At 36.0% G+C, this 16,921-nt stretch overlaps 2 protein-coding genes across 2 annotated transcripts; one reads left to right on the forward strand and one right to left on the reverse strand.

Annotated features, from left to right (window-relative positions):
• The first annotated feature begins 1,484 nt into the window (after positions 1–1,484).
• On the forward strand, positions 1,485–11,618 carry LOC120336743 (protein stum homolog). Its single transcript, XM_039404499.2, has 3 exons — positions 1,485–1,785; positions 5,475–5,654; positions 11,153–11,618. The coding sequence occupies exons 1-3, from the start codon at positions 1,542–1,544 to the stop codon at positions 11,257–11,259; spliced, it is 531 nt and encodes a 176-aa protein (XP_039260433.1). The 5' UTR covers positions 1,485–1,541; the 3' UTR covers positions 11,260–11,618.
• A 3,506-nt stretch (positions 11,619–15,124) lies between these two features.
• LOC120336732 (testis-specific serine/threonine-protein kinase 1-like) lies at positions 15,125–16,845 on the reverse strand. The gene is made up of 2 exons (XM_039404487.2): positions 15,861–16,845; positions 15,125–15,278 (listed from the first exon to the last, which is right to left on the reverse strand). Exons 1-2 carry the CDS (start codon positions 16,738–16,740, stop codon positions 15,262–15,264), a joined length of 897 nt encoding a protein of 298 aa, XP_039260421.1. The 5' UTR covers positions 16,741–16,845; the 3' UTR covers positions 15,125–15,261.
• Positions 16,846–16,921: the final 76 nt, after the last annotated feature.

A 16,921-nucleotide genomic window follows, 5' to 3' on the forward strand; every position in this document is an offset into this window, starting at 1 on the left:
TGTATAGTTTTGTGCGACAGATTGTGGTCATGGTGAGTCAGCAATGGCTGACTGCCCGCCCCGTCAGTGTGCTCGTCTGGTCATTGCGTGATTTAGATCAATGATACAAACATTTCACTTCTACTTGACATTTTATTTATTCCTTCTCATGTATAACAACATCTATAATTTGTTTTCCCACGAATTATTTTTGAAGGTTGGTATAAAAGGGGCATCATTATCAGAAACTCGCCCTGGGCTGCCTAAGGTTCAGCACGCCCCGTAGTAGTTTTTAGCATAGTGATCTCACTCATTGTTTAAGTTGTAACTACATCCCTTTTCAGAATACCATTCATTCACATTCGCGCTGAAAGCTAACACAATTAGTCAGTCAGGCGGTACTACATGCGTGCTGTCCAATACCGCCGGGACTTCCACCAACTGGAGTAGTTTGTAAGATCCATTGCTGCAAGGTCACTCGCATAAATTCCTCTATGAAGCACTAAGAATGTGGTAAACTTGAAATCTGTTTTATCCTAGGAGAAGTAGAGGCAGCAATTATGTTACATATTGAAGCAGTAACAAGAAAATTTTATAATGTAGATAATATCAAAATAGGCGCCATTAGAATTACACATTCGTGCAACGATCAGATTACCCCAATTGTATTAGCATACACTTGTTGGTTAATTTTAACATCGATATTTGACGTGCCCTTCCCATTGCTAGAATATGTTATATTTGATAGTAAAATTCTCGCGGTATTCAGTGATTTATTTTAATGAAGCCAATTTATGCTGGTCGTGTATCCATGTTGAATGTGTTTCAACGCCGCCAGCGCTATTCGATAGATATTCTCACTCGGCATACAGGCATGAAGCATGACAATTCAAATATATATTTCAGTTTATTAGGTCACTGTCAACTATGATTGTAACGTCGTCAAAGCATGAAATTGAGGATTCGCCGGCGTTGAAGAATATAAGAGCAAGCTTAAATGACAGAGAGTTCTTTTAGTCCAGGAATTTTTATTAGAGAAGTTTTTACTGATAAAATAAACGATTACCAAGACGATAGTTATGTTTTTTGTTTGTTGTTTTCGATATTAACTTGCTGTTGTATTGTTTTGTATTCACTGTGATGTATGGATTGAGGATATACCCACTCGTAATACGAGAACTAGACATTGAATTTTCTAGCAACTAAAAAATCTCATTGAAGCCTCAAACAGGAAGCAGCAAAAAACAATAGAATTACGGAACGCGACATACTATTTCAGTATTTGTAATAGCAATTTTTAGCCCCTAATTCTACACCGGTAGCACCCGAAAGAGAAGTGGAATTATTGAACGCGACATAATATTTGTAATAATTGGTAAAGCTGTTTTACTCAATGTGGCGCCTTATACTAGCAACCATGGCATAGTCGTTGTTACCATAATATGTTCTTGCAATTTCCACTAAACAACTAACTCCGAATACAATTTTGACCTATAAATAGTATCCAGAGTAATCAATAGCTACATACCAGCCGCTGTGTGCAAAAAAAACTCCTAAAAGGCATGTCCGAACAAGCAGAAAATGCCGGCAGCCAAGCGGGTAAGCAAAAAGATGGAAGAATAAAAGACGATGATATGAAGGAAGTTAACCTGCAAGTGAACGAAGAACAAACTGGTAAATCGAACGAAGGGAAATATGAAATTAAAGTAACAGAAAAGAAAGGTTTGCTGCGATCTGCCATACCCAGAGTCCAAGTGCCGATAGCTTGGCTCGTTCTGTTCTTCAACGTATTCTTGCCTGGAACAGGTAAGATCTAAAATAGAGACAAAGTTTTGTTGATCGATTACGTGAGAAATTGTTTATAATAGGTGTACATTTATTCTGTCGGTACCTTACCGATCACAAATACTCGCACCGCCTTAAATTGTTGTGTTGCTAAGAGTAAATGCAATCAGTTGAATGATATATCTCTCCTATTATACCATACGGTATAGATTTCTATGAAACGCAAATCTTCCTTATTTCGCGTCGATATTTTCACTTCAAAGGACTTCTTGTAGGATTAGGAGGCAAAGAAAACATGCGATTGTTCAGAATTTCACGCGAACACGATAAGTCACGTTACGTAGTGGTACAGCGAGCATGAGTTTTCGATTGAAATTGAGGTATAATGTGAGCAAAATATTTCTGAATTTTAAAATGATGGCTTTGAAATTGGGTCATACTAAATTTCTTATATTCTAAACATATCTTGCAACCAAATAAAGTGATGAGTTTGTAACAAGAGTAATGACATAAATATCGACAAATTGTGACTCTGAGTGACATTCGTCTTTGCCTAGTAATATCGATCATATGTAGCAACATATGCTTATTTGATGGATGTCGTGCCAAGCTTCCGTGAGACATGAAATCTGTTCAAATTTGTTTTTATTATTTGGAATTCTTGTGGTAAAATTTTCCTCTTCTGTAGCGTCTCGGTATAATATTATCGGATTAAGGCTCTCAATGTGATAAGGTGTTATAAACTATGACGTAATAATAAATGTGGTATATGGTATTTAATTTAGCCAAGATTGATATTTACATTTTCAGTATAATATGCATAAACGGTCGCCATTCGAATGACTATTTCAGACACAAACCCATTCTCACACACAATAATATAAGCTGTTCCGTAGCTATACATTACGAATGTCGATCGGGACGAAGTTTTGAACTATTTTACATTCGTACGTTTTAGTCCAAATTTTTTGGGTACTTGCTATACACTGAAAGATTAGATAATTCATTTAATATGGTAGTAAGACAGTAATTATCATATAGAAGACAAACACACACGACTGAAATTGTGGAAAGTTGCCAAAACTGCAAATAAGATTCAGAGCATGAGACCTAAAAGGAATTCATGGGCAATCCCAACTCGTGAAATACAATTCAAACACGATGCCGTACTCTTTAACCAAGCTTTAAGCTTGTGATAGGTCATTACATAATATTTTGCCAGCTTGTGTTGGCTATTACAAAATTCTTATTCGATGTTCATTTTCTCATGCTAATGTGAAACGTAGTTGCAAGAAATTTAAATCGATCACTGCTGTAATTTTAAGAAAGTAGCATATTTATTGTGTCTTTATATTTAACCAGTAATTTCACTAAAGTAAACTATTAGTACAAGCCAACGTTGAAAACCAGTACTTGGTAGTTTTGTGCATTTAGTATACATTAAATTTTTGTGGAATTTTCAAATCACCGATTCTCGCTTGTTAAGCCATGTGGATGTGGTGTCATTGTATTCCGTAAGTCACCTGTTCGAACAACATGTATTCCCTACCTACCATACTAGAAGCAGTAACCTAAAAGTAAACACTTGGTGGATGGTTTCAATATATATTCAATTCTGAGATGCGAAGTGATTCAATTATGACCGGGTCGCGTAAAAATAAGCATTGTGAAATTGTGTGAATGTCAAAGTTTGTACATGAAGGTGTCCTCATTACGATGGAAATTATATTTTACGGATGAAGATCAGAACTATAGAGGTTTCCAACCTTCTCAACACCACTGTTCTAGTTAATGATTGGCCTTTCCGGTAGTCTCTAGAAACAATGTTTTTATCAGATCTGCACCGATAAATCGTCTTGAGTTTGGAGAAATATATATATTAGTTGAGCTCTGTGGAAAACTTCTCGCATAGACGACGTACACAAGAACAAACGTTTCATAAACTTTAAATTTTACCGACCCACAATCTAAAGTTTAGATTCCAAACGATAGAATCAGTAATATCGAAAATATTATCGTGAAAAAATTTGAACCAAAAATAAATCGATGTATGGAAATGTATGTAATATCTATATGTCACTTCTCGATAAGCAAATCGATATTTTCTGCTGTTTTTTATATATTATCTTCAGTCGCAATTAAATTGAGAGATTGATTTCATTGAACTTTGCTGGACCTCATGCCGTCACGTATTGAGAGATGGATCGCCACTAAAACAATCATACGCTAATTTAACAGCTGCCACATTTTGCATAATGCACTGAGAATTGTTTATTTTCTCTTCAAATTATTCGTAACCAACTAATTACCGAAATTTGTAAATAATTATGGATAATTTTGTTCCGACAATGCTATGACGATGTAAAATCAATTTTTCTTGTCAACAAAACATGAAAAGAGGCTTAATTAGATGAATTAACATAATTCGTCTAACTCTAATCTGAGCAGATGTTCTTGATCGTTTTCCGGCTGCACATATAATGCGTATAAATTTTAAGACGATTTAAAAAAATACAATATAAATGAAAAATCATTTCTCTGTTGAAATATTAGTAAGATGTTATTTTTCGCCTTATTTATTTATGAGAACATTTTAATTTGATATAAACGCATTTTGGATAAAATTGAGTTGCAAGTCATGTGTTTCTTCAAACAATATTTTTGCAGGCATTCTACATGACTTTGTCTTGAGTTTACAAACATATGCAAAACGAAAAAATTGAAAGATGCGAAAGTGTAAGAGTAGTTACTTGCGAAGCTTAAGTTGCCCATAGATTGAACCATTTTGTAACTTAGCTAAAACTCAATATTATTCTGTAAAAGATTCAGTCAACCTTCCAACAAGTAGCTTATTCATATACATTGTGTATAGGAATTGTATAAACTATATATTGTTGAGCAAACGTAATCCTGGCAAAACAAAATTATCTTTAAAGTGTAATAGTGGCAAACCTAACACTAACAGGTCTTTGGTTACCTATATTCAAGAAATATACATATATTAATTCGGATTTGAATCGAAGCTTGCAAACCCCTGTACTGCAATGGCGGAACCGCGGGGTGCTGCGGAAGTAAATGGCCAGGTCGAAAAGTCAAAGATGATGTCCTCATTGTGACCCTCAAGTTTTGTCGGACCGGCCATGCCCCCGACCGACACAATCCTATTTTTTAGATAGTTTTGTCGATGTCTTGAGCTGACAAAATACATTCTCGTAAATGTCCACTCTAAAAAGCCTAATTTTTCGGATAATTCTGGTTCCACAAAATCATATTCTTGGTAAAATCAGGCCACCATCAGGGTCGTTATGTGAGCAATAAGAGATCTTTGTAGCAAAGTACTAATCAAGGGTACGTCATCCAAAAATTACGTCACTACGACGTAATAACTCCCGCCAAAATGTACAGACCGCGTCCAAGACTCGCAGACAATCGGGTGAAATCCGACAAGATACGTCGTGTACTCGATTTCGGGTTGTCGTCTACCTGTTTTGGACGACTGTGCGTATATTTTGGCGACCCGGCACTGTGACGTAATTTTTGAACGACGTTCAAAACAAATGAGGGTTAGGAATGGCGGATGCAAAAATTTTGTTGAGCAATGAATACCAGAAGTACTTGTGGTACTATGCTACACCAGACCCCAATTCAAGTACCCGAATCCCGATTTTACCACTTGCTTTTTTTATAGGATGAATTTTTCTATATGACAGGTACCCTTATCTTGTCTCTCTTCTCACTGTGTGGAGTTCCTACTGATCTTAAGAAACAAAACTTCTGTCTTGCCTTTCTCATCAACCTTCTCACCGCTTTTCTACAGATGATAACTGCTGTAATTATTATTGGATGGATATGGAGTGTATACTGGGGAATGTTTGCAGTAACTGAAGCAAGTAAGTACTTCAATTTTATGAAAAAAGTTAAGAAACTACTTATGGAACTAAGTAAGACTATATGTAATGAACTGTCGCTTTTTATTGATGGTTGGGTACTCCCTTAGTTTGTGTACAAGGTAAGGCCATAATTTTATTCCGATTTTTCTTATTTTAGTTCTATTACGACTATCAGTGTTAGCCAAGTGAATATACCCCCTGCCCATAGTTTTCAGTCCCTACAATTTGATGTAAAGTAGACAAACATAATTAGTTACTTCCATATTGGTACACTACACACACTTCCGGAGCGCCGAATGTTGTGCTTGAAATTGAATATAGTTCGAGTAGGGCTTCTTGTTTCGAGGTGAATCCGTCAATTTTTGGTAAAACGATATTTTTAAAATGCAATCCCGAAATATGACTGTTTTCCCTTTAATGAGTTATTCATGAAACATGTTTTTTATTGCGTGTTTCAGCTCAGCTTACTGATTGAATGATATATTTTATGTCTTCATTAATTTTTGTGCCTGGATAACCCGTTGCAATAAAAGTTATACACAATCACGTCGTTTAACTATTGAATTTAAATATCTTTCTTAAATAAACAAATATTTGATTCGATTCTGAAATCATCCAGTATTCCAAAATGCCCAGCCCTAATTCAAAGCACAAAAAAGGTCCAAAAAAGGTCTGAAAATTACACTCTATCACTAAAAACAATATTTTTCAATCAATTGTCCAAGGTATTTGCACGTTTAATAACTTCACAATGATTTGCCACAAAAAAGACCTGCAAAGTATGTGGAATGTGGATTCTGTAAAAGTAGTCGTTACGTGCTTCTTCATATCGGCATGAAGGGATAATTTACAAACCAAATTAAAATTCACCTAAAACATAATCGAACTTGTCGAATAATTTTTTTTGCCAGGATTTTAGTTAGAGGCGATTAATTATTGTAAATATACTGGATGGGCATACGCATTCCCGTTCTGGGTGGAGTGGTGGTAAAGTGGTTGTTCCAATGTCCAAAGAAGGTATTTTATAAAAAGCGATATTTGAATAAAACAGTTTATTGCCACATTTCCAACCAGGAAGTAATTTTGCTTTGTATTTGCTGCAGTATCACAAATATTTTTTATTATTACTATAATACTGTATTCGTTTATACACACCACACAATACAAAATACTTGATTAAACTGTACAAAAATGGGAGTGCTACTTGCGCATAACACTAGCCAAAGGTCCATTAAACATTGAATAAATAAAGTAATGAGGAATAAATAGTTACAAAATAGACGAAGGGAGGAATTTTAAGAAAAAGATTGGGAAGCACTCGTGTATTCGTTTCATTCTGCAGCGTTACTAACGAGGTAATAATCCAGTCATCACGTTTTCCATCGACGACTTAGTTATGATCGCGGGCGACACATGTACACACACAATAGGCCGTACTTTATTTGGTGCTCCATAAGTGTGTGTACCAATATGCAGGTAACTAATTTTGTTCGCCTACGCTACATCGATTTGTGTGAATCGACGGAAGCCTATTGGCAGGGGGTATATTCACTTGACTAGCACAGACAGTATCCGAACTCGTAATAGAACTAAAATCAGGAGAATCATAATAAAATTATGGCCTAAGCCTAACCTGGTACACACACTAGTACGGGATTACCCTTTACTGAACTACGGATTTCCAATTCAATACTTGTGATTTGATTCCGTTTACATTAAACGAAAAGCAACACCACTGCTATGCTAGCAATGTTCACAACATATGACCTTGTGGCGAAGCCATGTTACCACAGCAGGTAATGTGCGTATATTTAGCTTCACTGTCTAAAAGCATCTAGGGAGAGTAGATGCGTCCCTAGTGACAGGTTAGCCGCGAACTCGCTTTGCCTCCTAACATTACCATAGAACATGAGCGTTGTGATCACAGAACGCGGATTAATTATTTATAAATTGTGATTTTGAACAACATTCGTACATTTGACCTTTGATTGTTGTATTCGCCATGGTGTGCATCATCTTCGAAGGCGATTTTGTCGTGGCCTAGGCTTTTTTATTTCCCCAAACCCACTCATTTGTACTTGATTCAATATTTCGAAAGAAGCAGATTCTTGTTAGCAGCATATGGTTAGAGACACCGCAACCCCACGCGAACACTGAAAAGATTCATAGTGAAGATACAATAAAAAATTCCCGTCTAGTCTATAGTCCAGGGCTTTCCAAACTTTTGAGCTCGCGGCCCTTGTCCAGGTTAATATTGCTAAACAGTTCGAAATATGCATTTTTGATGTTTTATTGGCAGAGCTAATTCTCAAATATTATTATACCAAATAAGAAAAACAAGCACATATTTATTCAGATTAACGTTACTCAATTATCCAGTGTAATGGGTGCGAATGCTTTTTGCTGCATAGCAAGTCCAGCCTTGCCCCAGTGTATGTTTATGCAGGCCTAAATGATGAATTGGCCACCGACGACATTGTCCTTATCTCGAATTGTTCACTCTTATAGATCAAATTTAGCATAAGGCAGCGGTTTGTGCGACGCCAAATTATCAGAGAAAAACTCATGGCGTACCTACACGAAAATATGCTGCCTCAAAACAAAACACAATTTTGTCATCGTTAATATGTACTTTATGTCTTTTGATGTTTTTAAACATGTAGGCCTAAGGAATAAAGGCAAAAGGTTAGCGTTTCTTTCTCATCTCCGCCAGGTTTTTCTTTGAAATGCTAAAAATATCACTCATATTTGATATTCTCGGTTCAGCAAATGAATAAACTGCAGCCTACGAAATTGCAGCATGTACGGTTTATCTCTTATCTTACATAACAATAGATCCTACGTAACATAAATTAAACACGATAAAATGGTAAAATAAATTTGATTCATATACACATCATTTGACAACAATGAGAAACAATAAAACATTTAGAATAATACAATATATATGTAATTTGTTTTGAGGCGCACTCAGCAAATCGCCTTCAGAAACCGCTAGCTTAACGATTAAAGCCGTCATTGTTTAGGCAAGCACCCGCAAATCGGGTCTTACGATCAGAATATGCATTGTTATGCAAGCGCCATGGTTCTACCGTGTTTCCCCGAGGATACTACCGTGCCTGAACTTTTAAAAAGGATGTCAATATAAGCGTTCGCCGTTAAAAAAGACTTAGTGGATAGCGCAACTATTGTTTTTCACTTAATCCCGTGGAAGTGCGTCGTTTCAATTTTGCTAGGGCTTCGCAAAATTTCGTGATTCGTAAACGTTCCAACCAAACCATATCTTCTACTTTTACAGAAAATTTCGTTTCGTATTCATATAAAGCAGTATTTCTACCAAGGCCCATTAAAATGCGATTTCACTGACTGTCGTTACCGTTAGGTTTTGTTTGTTTCTATATATGATCAATACGTATTTTCACGGGTAGTCGCAACTTGAGCATATTTTTGGAGGGCGTCACAATACAATGAAGTTCGAGAACCACTGAGTCACAGTCGATAGCAAGAAATCTTTTCTACTTTTCAAATGGTTAATAATCTATACGTGGTAGTTATTTTAAATAAAAACGTGCTATTTATAAGCAAATGGAAATCGGTATACATATTTTGTATAAAAAAAAATCTTGGTATTCTCTATCTCAAAAATAAGCCCTAGTGTTATTTTCGAAAGAAAATTGAAGACACTGTCTTTTTTTTGGGAAAACACGGTATTATGATGATGTATGTACTCGGAATCGTGAAATTTTTGTTTTACACTATATTTAATATTTGGATTTCGCATCAAGAGTCTGAAAAAGTACAATTAATATGGTACTTTGTGTAAAATTGGTGTTCTCTTTGCGGCCCCTAAAATTCGTTTCGCAGCCCCTAGTTTGGGAAGCCCTGCTATAGCACATAACGCGTAATGATCCGAAATCTATTGATTTGAGGTAGGGTTTGATGATTTAAAGTTTTCTATTTTCGTATTTTGAAGGGAGCTGGATGGACCATATTAATTTTAAAAATTAGGTTCCAAACAGTACAACAGAGCAGTACAAATTTTTGCAATACCACGATTTGTTATATTTATCCAGTCCACCGTATTTAACCGGTATATAAGTTTTGTTCCCATACAGACGGCTAAAAGGCGGGCACCTCTGGGATATCATATCAGTTTTCGTTATCAAACTCATATCTCAAATTAAACATGTATATATGATACTAATGTATTAAACGTTTAAGCCTCGAGATCTCTTAAGACCCCTACATCAACCTTGGCCGTAGATTATCATGTATTAGAACCATGACAACTGGAAGTAAAGTAACATTTGCAGCTGTCCAAATAGCTGCACTATGTTTTGCACTGAACAGTTTTTCCAGCACACGCCTGCAGTTAGTTATATATCGATCCTATAGGCCACGACCTCCCATGTGTCTATGTAACAAGGTTGACTAGATATGACTCCTTTCAAAACGAAAGTAGTTTGTCATGGCATGGCCGTGATTTACGTAATAGAACCAGTCCATTCCATTCACACTCGATGAGAAAAAGACATTAATTTGGCAGCATTTCCCTCGGGATTCTTATGGCGTTTGCATTTGCACTATCGATAGTTTAAATTTATTTCGAATGAAAAGCCGCAACTGATGACAAATTGAATTCCGCTGGGAGTGGTATTTCAGTTAATAAAGCTTTTTATAGTGTTGGAAACTTTAAGCTAAGCTTCAAATTTTAATAATAAATAATGTTTAAATATTTTCGAATTGCGTCAAGAAAATAATCAACGGATCATGAGATGATTTGATTTTCTAATGCACCGGAAAGATAACAGTCCGCTTAAAATAAATTCTCCACTACGGCAGCATGTTTGAATGACGAAATTTTGGTACTCCGTAGTGTGTGTACCAGGTTAGGGTGAGACCATAATTTTATTCCGATTTTCCTTATAGTTCTATTACGAGTTCGGGGACTGTCTGTGCCAAGTGAATATACCCCCTGCCCATAGGTGTCAGTCCCTTTACACAACTTGATGTATAATAGACGAACAAAATTAGTTACCTCCATATTGGAACACATACTTCATTTCAATGCGTGGGTTCAGAAAATATATCTTATTCAATGCGGGAATCACTGATAATAAGTGAGTTTCAATGAATAACATGAAAAATATTCGTTTGAATAAACGTTTACTTCCAAGAAGGGGGTTTTGTACTTAGTAATATATGAAATGATTTCGTTACTTTTTTTTGACTCATTGCTCATCACTTATTGATTCCAATTCAATAATAATTACCATGAAAGTAGCAGAATATGTTGCGATTCTCCAATTCTATCTTACAAATGATAAGTAGGAAGATACTGAATCAAATATTTCATGTTTGACATATTTCACATGAATTACCGGCCTTGGGTGGAGTCGCTAACATGGATGTTAGCCCAACTAAGTTACCGCGTGAATCATGAACAGTACATATTCTCGTTTCACTCATAAGCATTACATGTTCACATCTCTGTTCAGATGAAAGAAGCGAAAATTTGAAAAAGCAAAAAAAGATGGAAAAGGCTCAAGCTGCATCAGAAGAAGCAAATCTTAAAGATAATGCAGTCGATGACAATGTAGTTTAATTGTCAACACCAATCCAATGACACAAGAACATTTTAGCCTGTCCGTCCAGTACACCCGAATTGCACGCATGTCAAACATGCAGAACTGCCTTACCACAGTCCGTTCTTGAATCTGAGAACATAGCAGCGATTAGTGCTTCCAAATACTTGACTTCAGCATGAATATCCTGCCCTGCATAACATGTATCTCTATGCTCGGAAGAAGATGGAATCTTCTGGAAAAGTTCTGCAGCAAAAATTACTGTGTGATATATATTAGCGCTGGGGTTCTCAAACTTTTAGTGTTCTGGAGCCCGTGAGGACAATCATTTACGAAGCCTCACGATAAATTTATAAAAATAAAAATTTGCCACATTTCGACGCTACCGTTGTCAAATTTCATTAATGACGTTATTGCTCATTTGGACAGTTACAAAATTAGCCTATAGTCAGTGTTTTAATAAGTAAACGAATAGTTCGCGGAGCCTCTCGGTTCGTCTCATGGAGCCCCATGGAGCACATTGAGAACCAATGTATTAGCGCATTGCTGAAATTAAATAAATTCGGCATAAAGGCGTTTTTACACATATATAGCATGAAGATGACGACAAAAATTCATATAAATAAAAATAACATAATCTCTTTCCACGAAAAACAAGATCACGAAAGCTCATAAATATACTTGATATTTTGTGGAAAGAGATTATGTTATTATTATTTATCTTTATAATACTATCTCAGTCACGCATCCTTGTGGCAACAGCCACATACAGATCCGGAATAGAAAGTAAACAAAGAGAAAGGACCTGCAGTTTCAATTCACCCCCAAAATTCATATGTTGAATTCTTCAGACGACAAAATTCTCATGAATTTGTTTTTAAATTCTTTACTATTGAAGTCAATGGTCTGCGTTCGAAATTTTTCAAAGTTTTGCTATAAAAACAGCAGCTGTTTTGAGGGTCTCGATGTAAACCAAGAGCTAATCATTTTAGAAGACGAAACGAAAAGAATTTATTCTTCGAATTGAACATCCATTCATTGAAATGTCGCACCCAACGAGAAACAAAAGAATTCGTTTATTTACAATTTGGCATGCACGGACGTTCTTTCCCCGCGCAGCAGTAGGCTACGGCAATTTCGTGCAGATATGTGGAATAGTAGCAGACATCGATTTTTGTAAGTCCCTTCTGAAAATTTAATGAGTCTCATCGATCAGAGGATTTCAATCCCCGTCGTGTTTTACTTGCGCCTTCACAGACATGTTTTCGTATTTTCGTCTCGACAATAGTTCTTTGTTTGTATTTATTATTTTTTTGTTGTTTTGTGAGCAATGACGACACCCGAGGGTAGAGTTGTATGCCCCAATGACATTTCCGAATAATTTGAAAAACGGAAATAACTTCCGACAAACATAAACCAATAGAACAGCCCCGCACCTGATTTTTAGGAAAAAATTTTCTGAAGTCATGACCTTGTCGGGTTATTTTGAATAATACAAGGAAATCATAACGTATCGTTAATTTCGAATTAAATTTATATTTGATCCAAAATATTTGAAAGCAAAGCATATATACATTCAGCATAGTAGTCATATAAACATAGTTTAGTATCATTGTACTTTTAATCAACGCATCGCCGTGATTATCAAAAAAACAACATAATTATTATTTGATTCTTCGACTCGTGATGTTTCATGGTAAGGCGAAACCTGAGGCGAACGCTTTAGCGTCGCACTAATCAATATGTAACTCGTGCTATATTTGCCTATTTCTTCATTATTTTTATGAAATGTTATTTTTTATTATTGAAAGTCTCTATACGTCTTCGTTTTTATAATGTATTTATTATCATTATATTGTGCCCCTACACATTTTGCCATGCTTAAAAGGCTATTAGATTACTTTGCTTCTATTTCAACACAGTAATATTTTTAAATTGGATGAAACAGCGTGCACCATAGGTTCGCCATGCTTGATTTGGTATTGTGTTTAACACCTGTGTATTTTTGTAGCCACCCGAAAGTCGTATTCGTTTTCTTGTTTCGATTTCTTCGGATTTGAATTATTAATTAAATTCTGATATATATTAAATAGAGCTTTCTATGGGGAAATTCACCGAACCACAGTCGGGATAGAGGCAGCCTTTTTAAAAATTGTACTGATCTAACCTATTACACGCGTACCATACCGGTCTTTTTACCAAGTTAAAAAATAGAAATGTTTAATAGTGAAAATCGCTGCATTCAAGCCAACTTTAGCAGTTACTAATACCGTATAAGGATTTTTGATACTTCCGTAGTGTGTTTACCAGGTTAGGCCATGATTTTATTCCGATTTTTCCTATTTTAGTTGTATTACGAGTTCGGTGACTGCCTTGTTGTGAATATACCCCCTGTCCATAGGTTTCAGTCCCTTTACACAACTTGATGTAAAGTGGGCGAACAAAATTAGTTATCTCCATATTGGTACACACACTTCCGAAGCGCCAAAATTTTTACATAAATTTGCTCGAAGTTACGGGTGGCCACTGAAATAAAAAGAACTACTGAAAGTACCTAGAATTATGGCGAGGAATTACGCGTTAATTAGAACCCATTGGCCCTGGATTTGCATGTTTAGGGTCAGTACGATCATGGAAACAACTATATGAAGTAGTAAATTTCACATTTTAATAAACTACCCTTGACTGAAAGCTTTCTCAAATACGTAGACGCAACTTAATAATTCCTTTTGTACGTGCTTTTAATGGCACACATTTACACAGCTGCACTTTAAGCAAGGCTCTATACAAAGTGGTCACTGGTATAAAGGGAGGCTTTTACGCCGTGAAAGCTTGATTCAAATTGAGCATTACAAGTATGGTAAGAAATTTCAAAAGAGACAGACAACTCTCTAAACAGGGACCATTCGGTAATTTCAGATCGCCTCATCGCGAAATTTGGGTGAAAATAATATGATGATTGATTCAAATGACAGCATTATCCCGACCGATTGAAAATTTCGAATAATAAAGTGACAGTCGCTTGAGACTACTATTCCACCAGGCACATCGCTAATCGCATTTGAGGTTATGGTCTTGACATGAGGTAAATCTTTCACGAATAAGCCTTTGTAACTTTGCTCGAAGCAAATTGTGGCATTTACATTCGATGTGCAGTTATTACAATCTTCGAAAACTATTATATGCTCTTCTCTGCCACCTGTCGGAGTAGATAAACCTGGCTGCAAATAAGAATGCGGTGGTTACATATATATATATATATCCAAGCTGACTTTGGCAAGTTTTTATAAACGTCGGAGTCATATTTTTTATCTCTCGCGAGTGAAAATTTTACATATTAGAATTCTAATGAAAGTAAAGTGATCGTAGTCCGAATTGCATTAAGTTGACTTCTCAACAGACAATCAAAAATAGCTTGCATATGACGAAGTCAAAATTTAATTTTCTTGGAATTTGTCGAAACAAAATTGTCATCTACCTGGAGTCAGAATCGAGCAGAAGTCGCATTTTAATAGTTATGTGGGTTGGGTATCATTTTTCCGCGACTCGTGAGCTCTTTGAGCTATTCTCCCCAGATTTTCCTGTTAGGGGTGGGTTGATATTTTTCTATTAGCGACAAGACTATTTGTATAAAAAGTGTTATGTTTGTGGCCTACCATCTGCACTGGTGTTAACGCCACTTTATAAGTATTCAAATACAATTATATTCAAGTTTGGAATGAAACTATGGTGTCACACTTCAAAATGATTAGGGCGGGTCAACCTCCTATAGGTCGTGAGGGCTTTTGTGGGGAAATCACTGACTCTGTATATACCAGAATAGAGTATCACTTATTACATTCGGTTCTGATAGCGACGATACCAAACCTACGATCAAAAGCAAAAATCGGTATATGATTTTATTTCATTTGAGGACAAAGTGCATCGTTACAAGGTTGCAACATATGAACATAAAATGATAGAAAGCTCGTAAAACTTAATTAGTATATTGCACAAACACAAGAGACTTCCATGTTGTCCGTCTAGGATTTTGACGACCCTGAGAAAAAAGAAAAAAAAACGTAATAAAAATTTTAAAACATTGAGTGATTACTAAAGCTTTCATCAGGTAAAATATTGATGTATGCAAAAATAAATTTCGTCGAAAAAGGAAAACAGATCCTGACACGAAATTCTGTTTCATGGGATTATCAATAGTTTCATATCAAATTTGAACTACTTTTGAATACAAACATTTTGCAACAATTTCTTTTTTTTGTCAAGTAAAATATTTGAATCTTACTTAATATTGGATGGTATCACTGGTTTGCTGTAGGTAGAACATTTCCAGATTCGATATGAAATAAATCGGGGTTAAAAATTCAAAAAACAAAAAAATTGTTGACACATTCATAATCGGATCATTTTAAGCGTTTTACATGTACGATATTCCGGTAGTGGTAAAGCTATAATTCTCAGTTTCAGCCTACAAAAATGACACTGCATACAACTCTATTCAGTTGTTATAATTTAAATTCTGCCTATAGACAAAAATTACACAATTCTATTGAATTGCGTATTTAATGAAAACTCCTCCGTTTTGATAAACATTTTATATTGATTGTAAAAAACCTTCACATACCGGCTGTTGGCTTAACGTCAAATCGTCCTTCAGCACATCTTTTCACCCAACCGTGCTCTTTTATTTTCGGCAAAGTGTAACGTTGTTCGAGATTGAAGTTTAAAATCTTGAGTAGAAGATCTTTCAAATCAGTAGCAAGAGTATTTACCACGCTTCGTGGGATGTGCAAAGGTGCTTTTTGGTCTGACAGAAGAGTTTTAATATTTCCATCTCTAAACGGCATTGATGAGCAACTCATAATGTACAAAATAACTCCTAAACTCCAGATATCTGCAATGACGCCTTTATACGGCATTCCTTGTAGCAATTCCGGAGCAGCGTATGCAGCACTTCCACAATATGTTTTGCTCTTTTCCATTGGACCTATGGTACGAGCGAATCCGAAGTCAGCAATCTTGGCAGAGTTTCTCTTGCTTAGAAGGACATTTTCACACTTCAAATCTCTGTGAACAATCCCGTTTTTGTGTAAATACTCGACGCCCGTGCACATTTCTCGAAAATATTTACTCGATTCTTGATCTTTCAGTGGACCCTTCAGACGTACATGTTGCAGAAGATCTCCATGGCCAGCCCATTCAAGACAGATATAAACTTTGCCACCTAGTTCGAAAGATTCATATCTTCTAATAATGTTTGGATGATCAATTTTTTCTATAATTTCCAACTCCCGCGGTAAAAATTTCTCTTTGAAATCCGAAGGGGCAGTTTTCTTGTTGATTATTTTTAAAGCTACTTTGATTCCCGCTTTCTCTCCTGGTCGCACCCATGTCGCTATTTTCACCTTTGAATAAGTTCCCTCGCCCAGCTCAGTTCCAACGGTGTAACCTCGTCTTTGCAGGAGAGCTTCATCGCTAGAGAACAGGGCCCTCAATTTGCCCATATTAAGCGGTCCACTACAAAATTAACATTGCCTCAGGTTATCCCTGGCATAGGAACCTTAACTTTAGCTTGTCCTTAGCTTCTTTGAAATTCAATGGATATTTACTAGAGATCTGCATTTTACTGTGCTACAAACTTTCTGTTGTTACGCAATAAACCTTTTCCCTCATAGCATTGTGACA

The sequence above is a fragment of the Styela clava genome, chromosome 2, assembly GCF_964204865.1.
Source record: "Styela clava chromosome 2, kaStyClav1.hap1.2, whole genome shotgun sequence".
Classification (NCBI taxonomy): Eukaryota; Metazoa; Chordata; class Ascidiacea; order Stolidobranchia; family Styelidae; genus Styela; species Styela clava.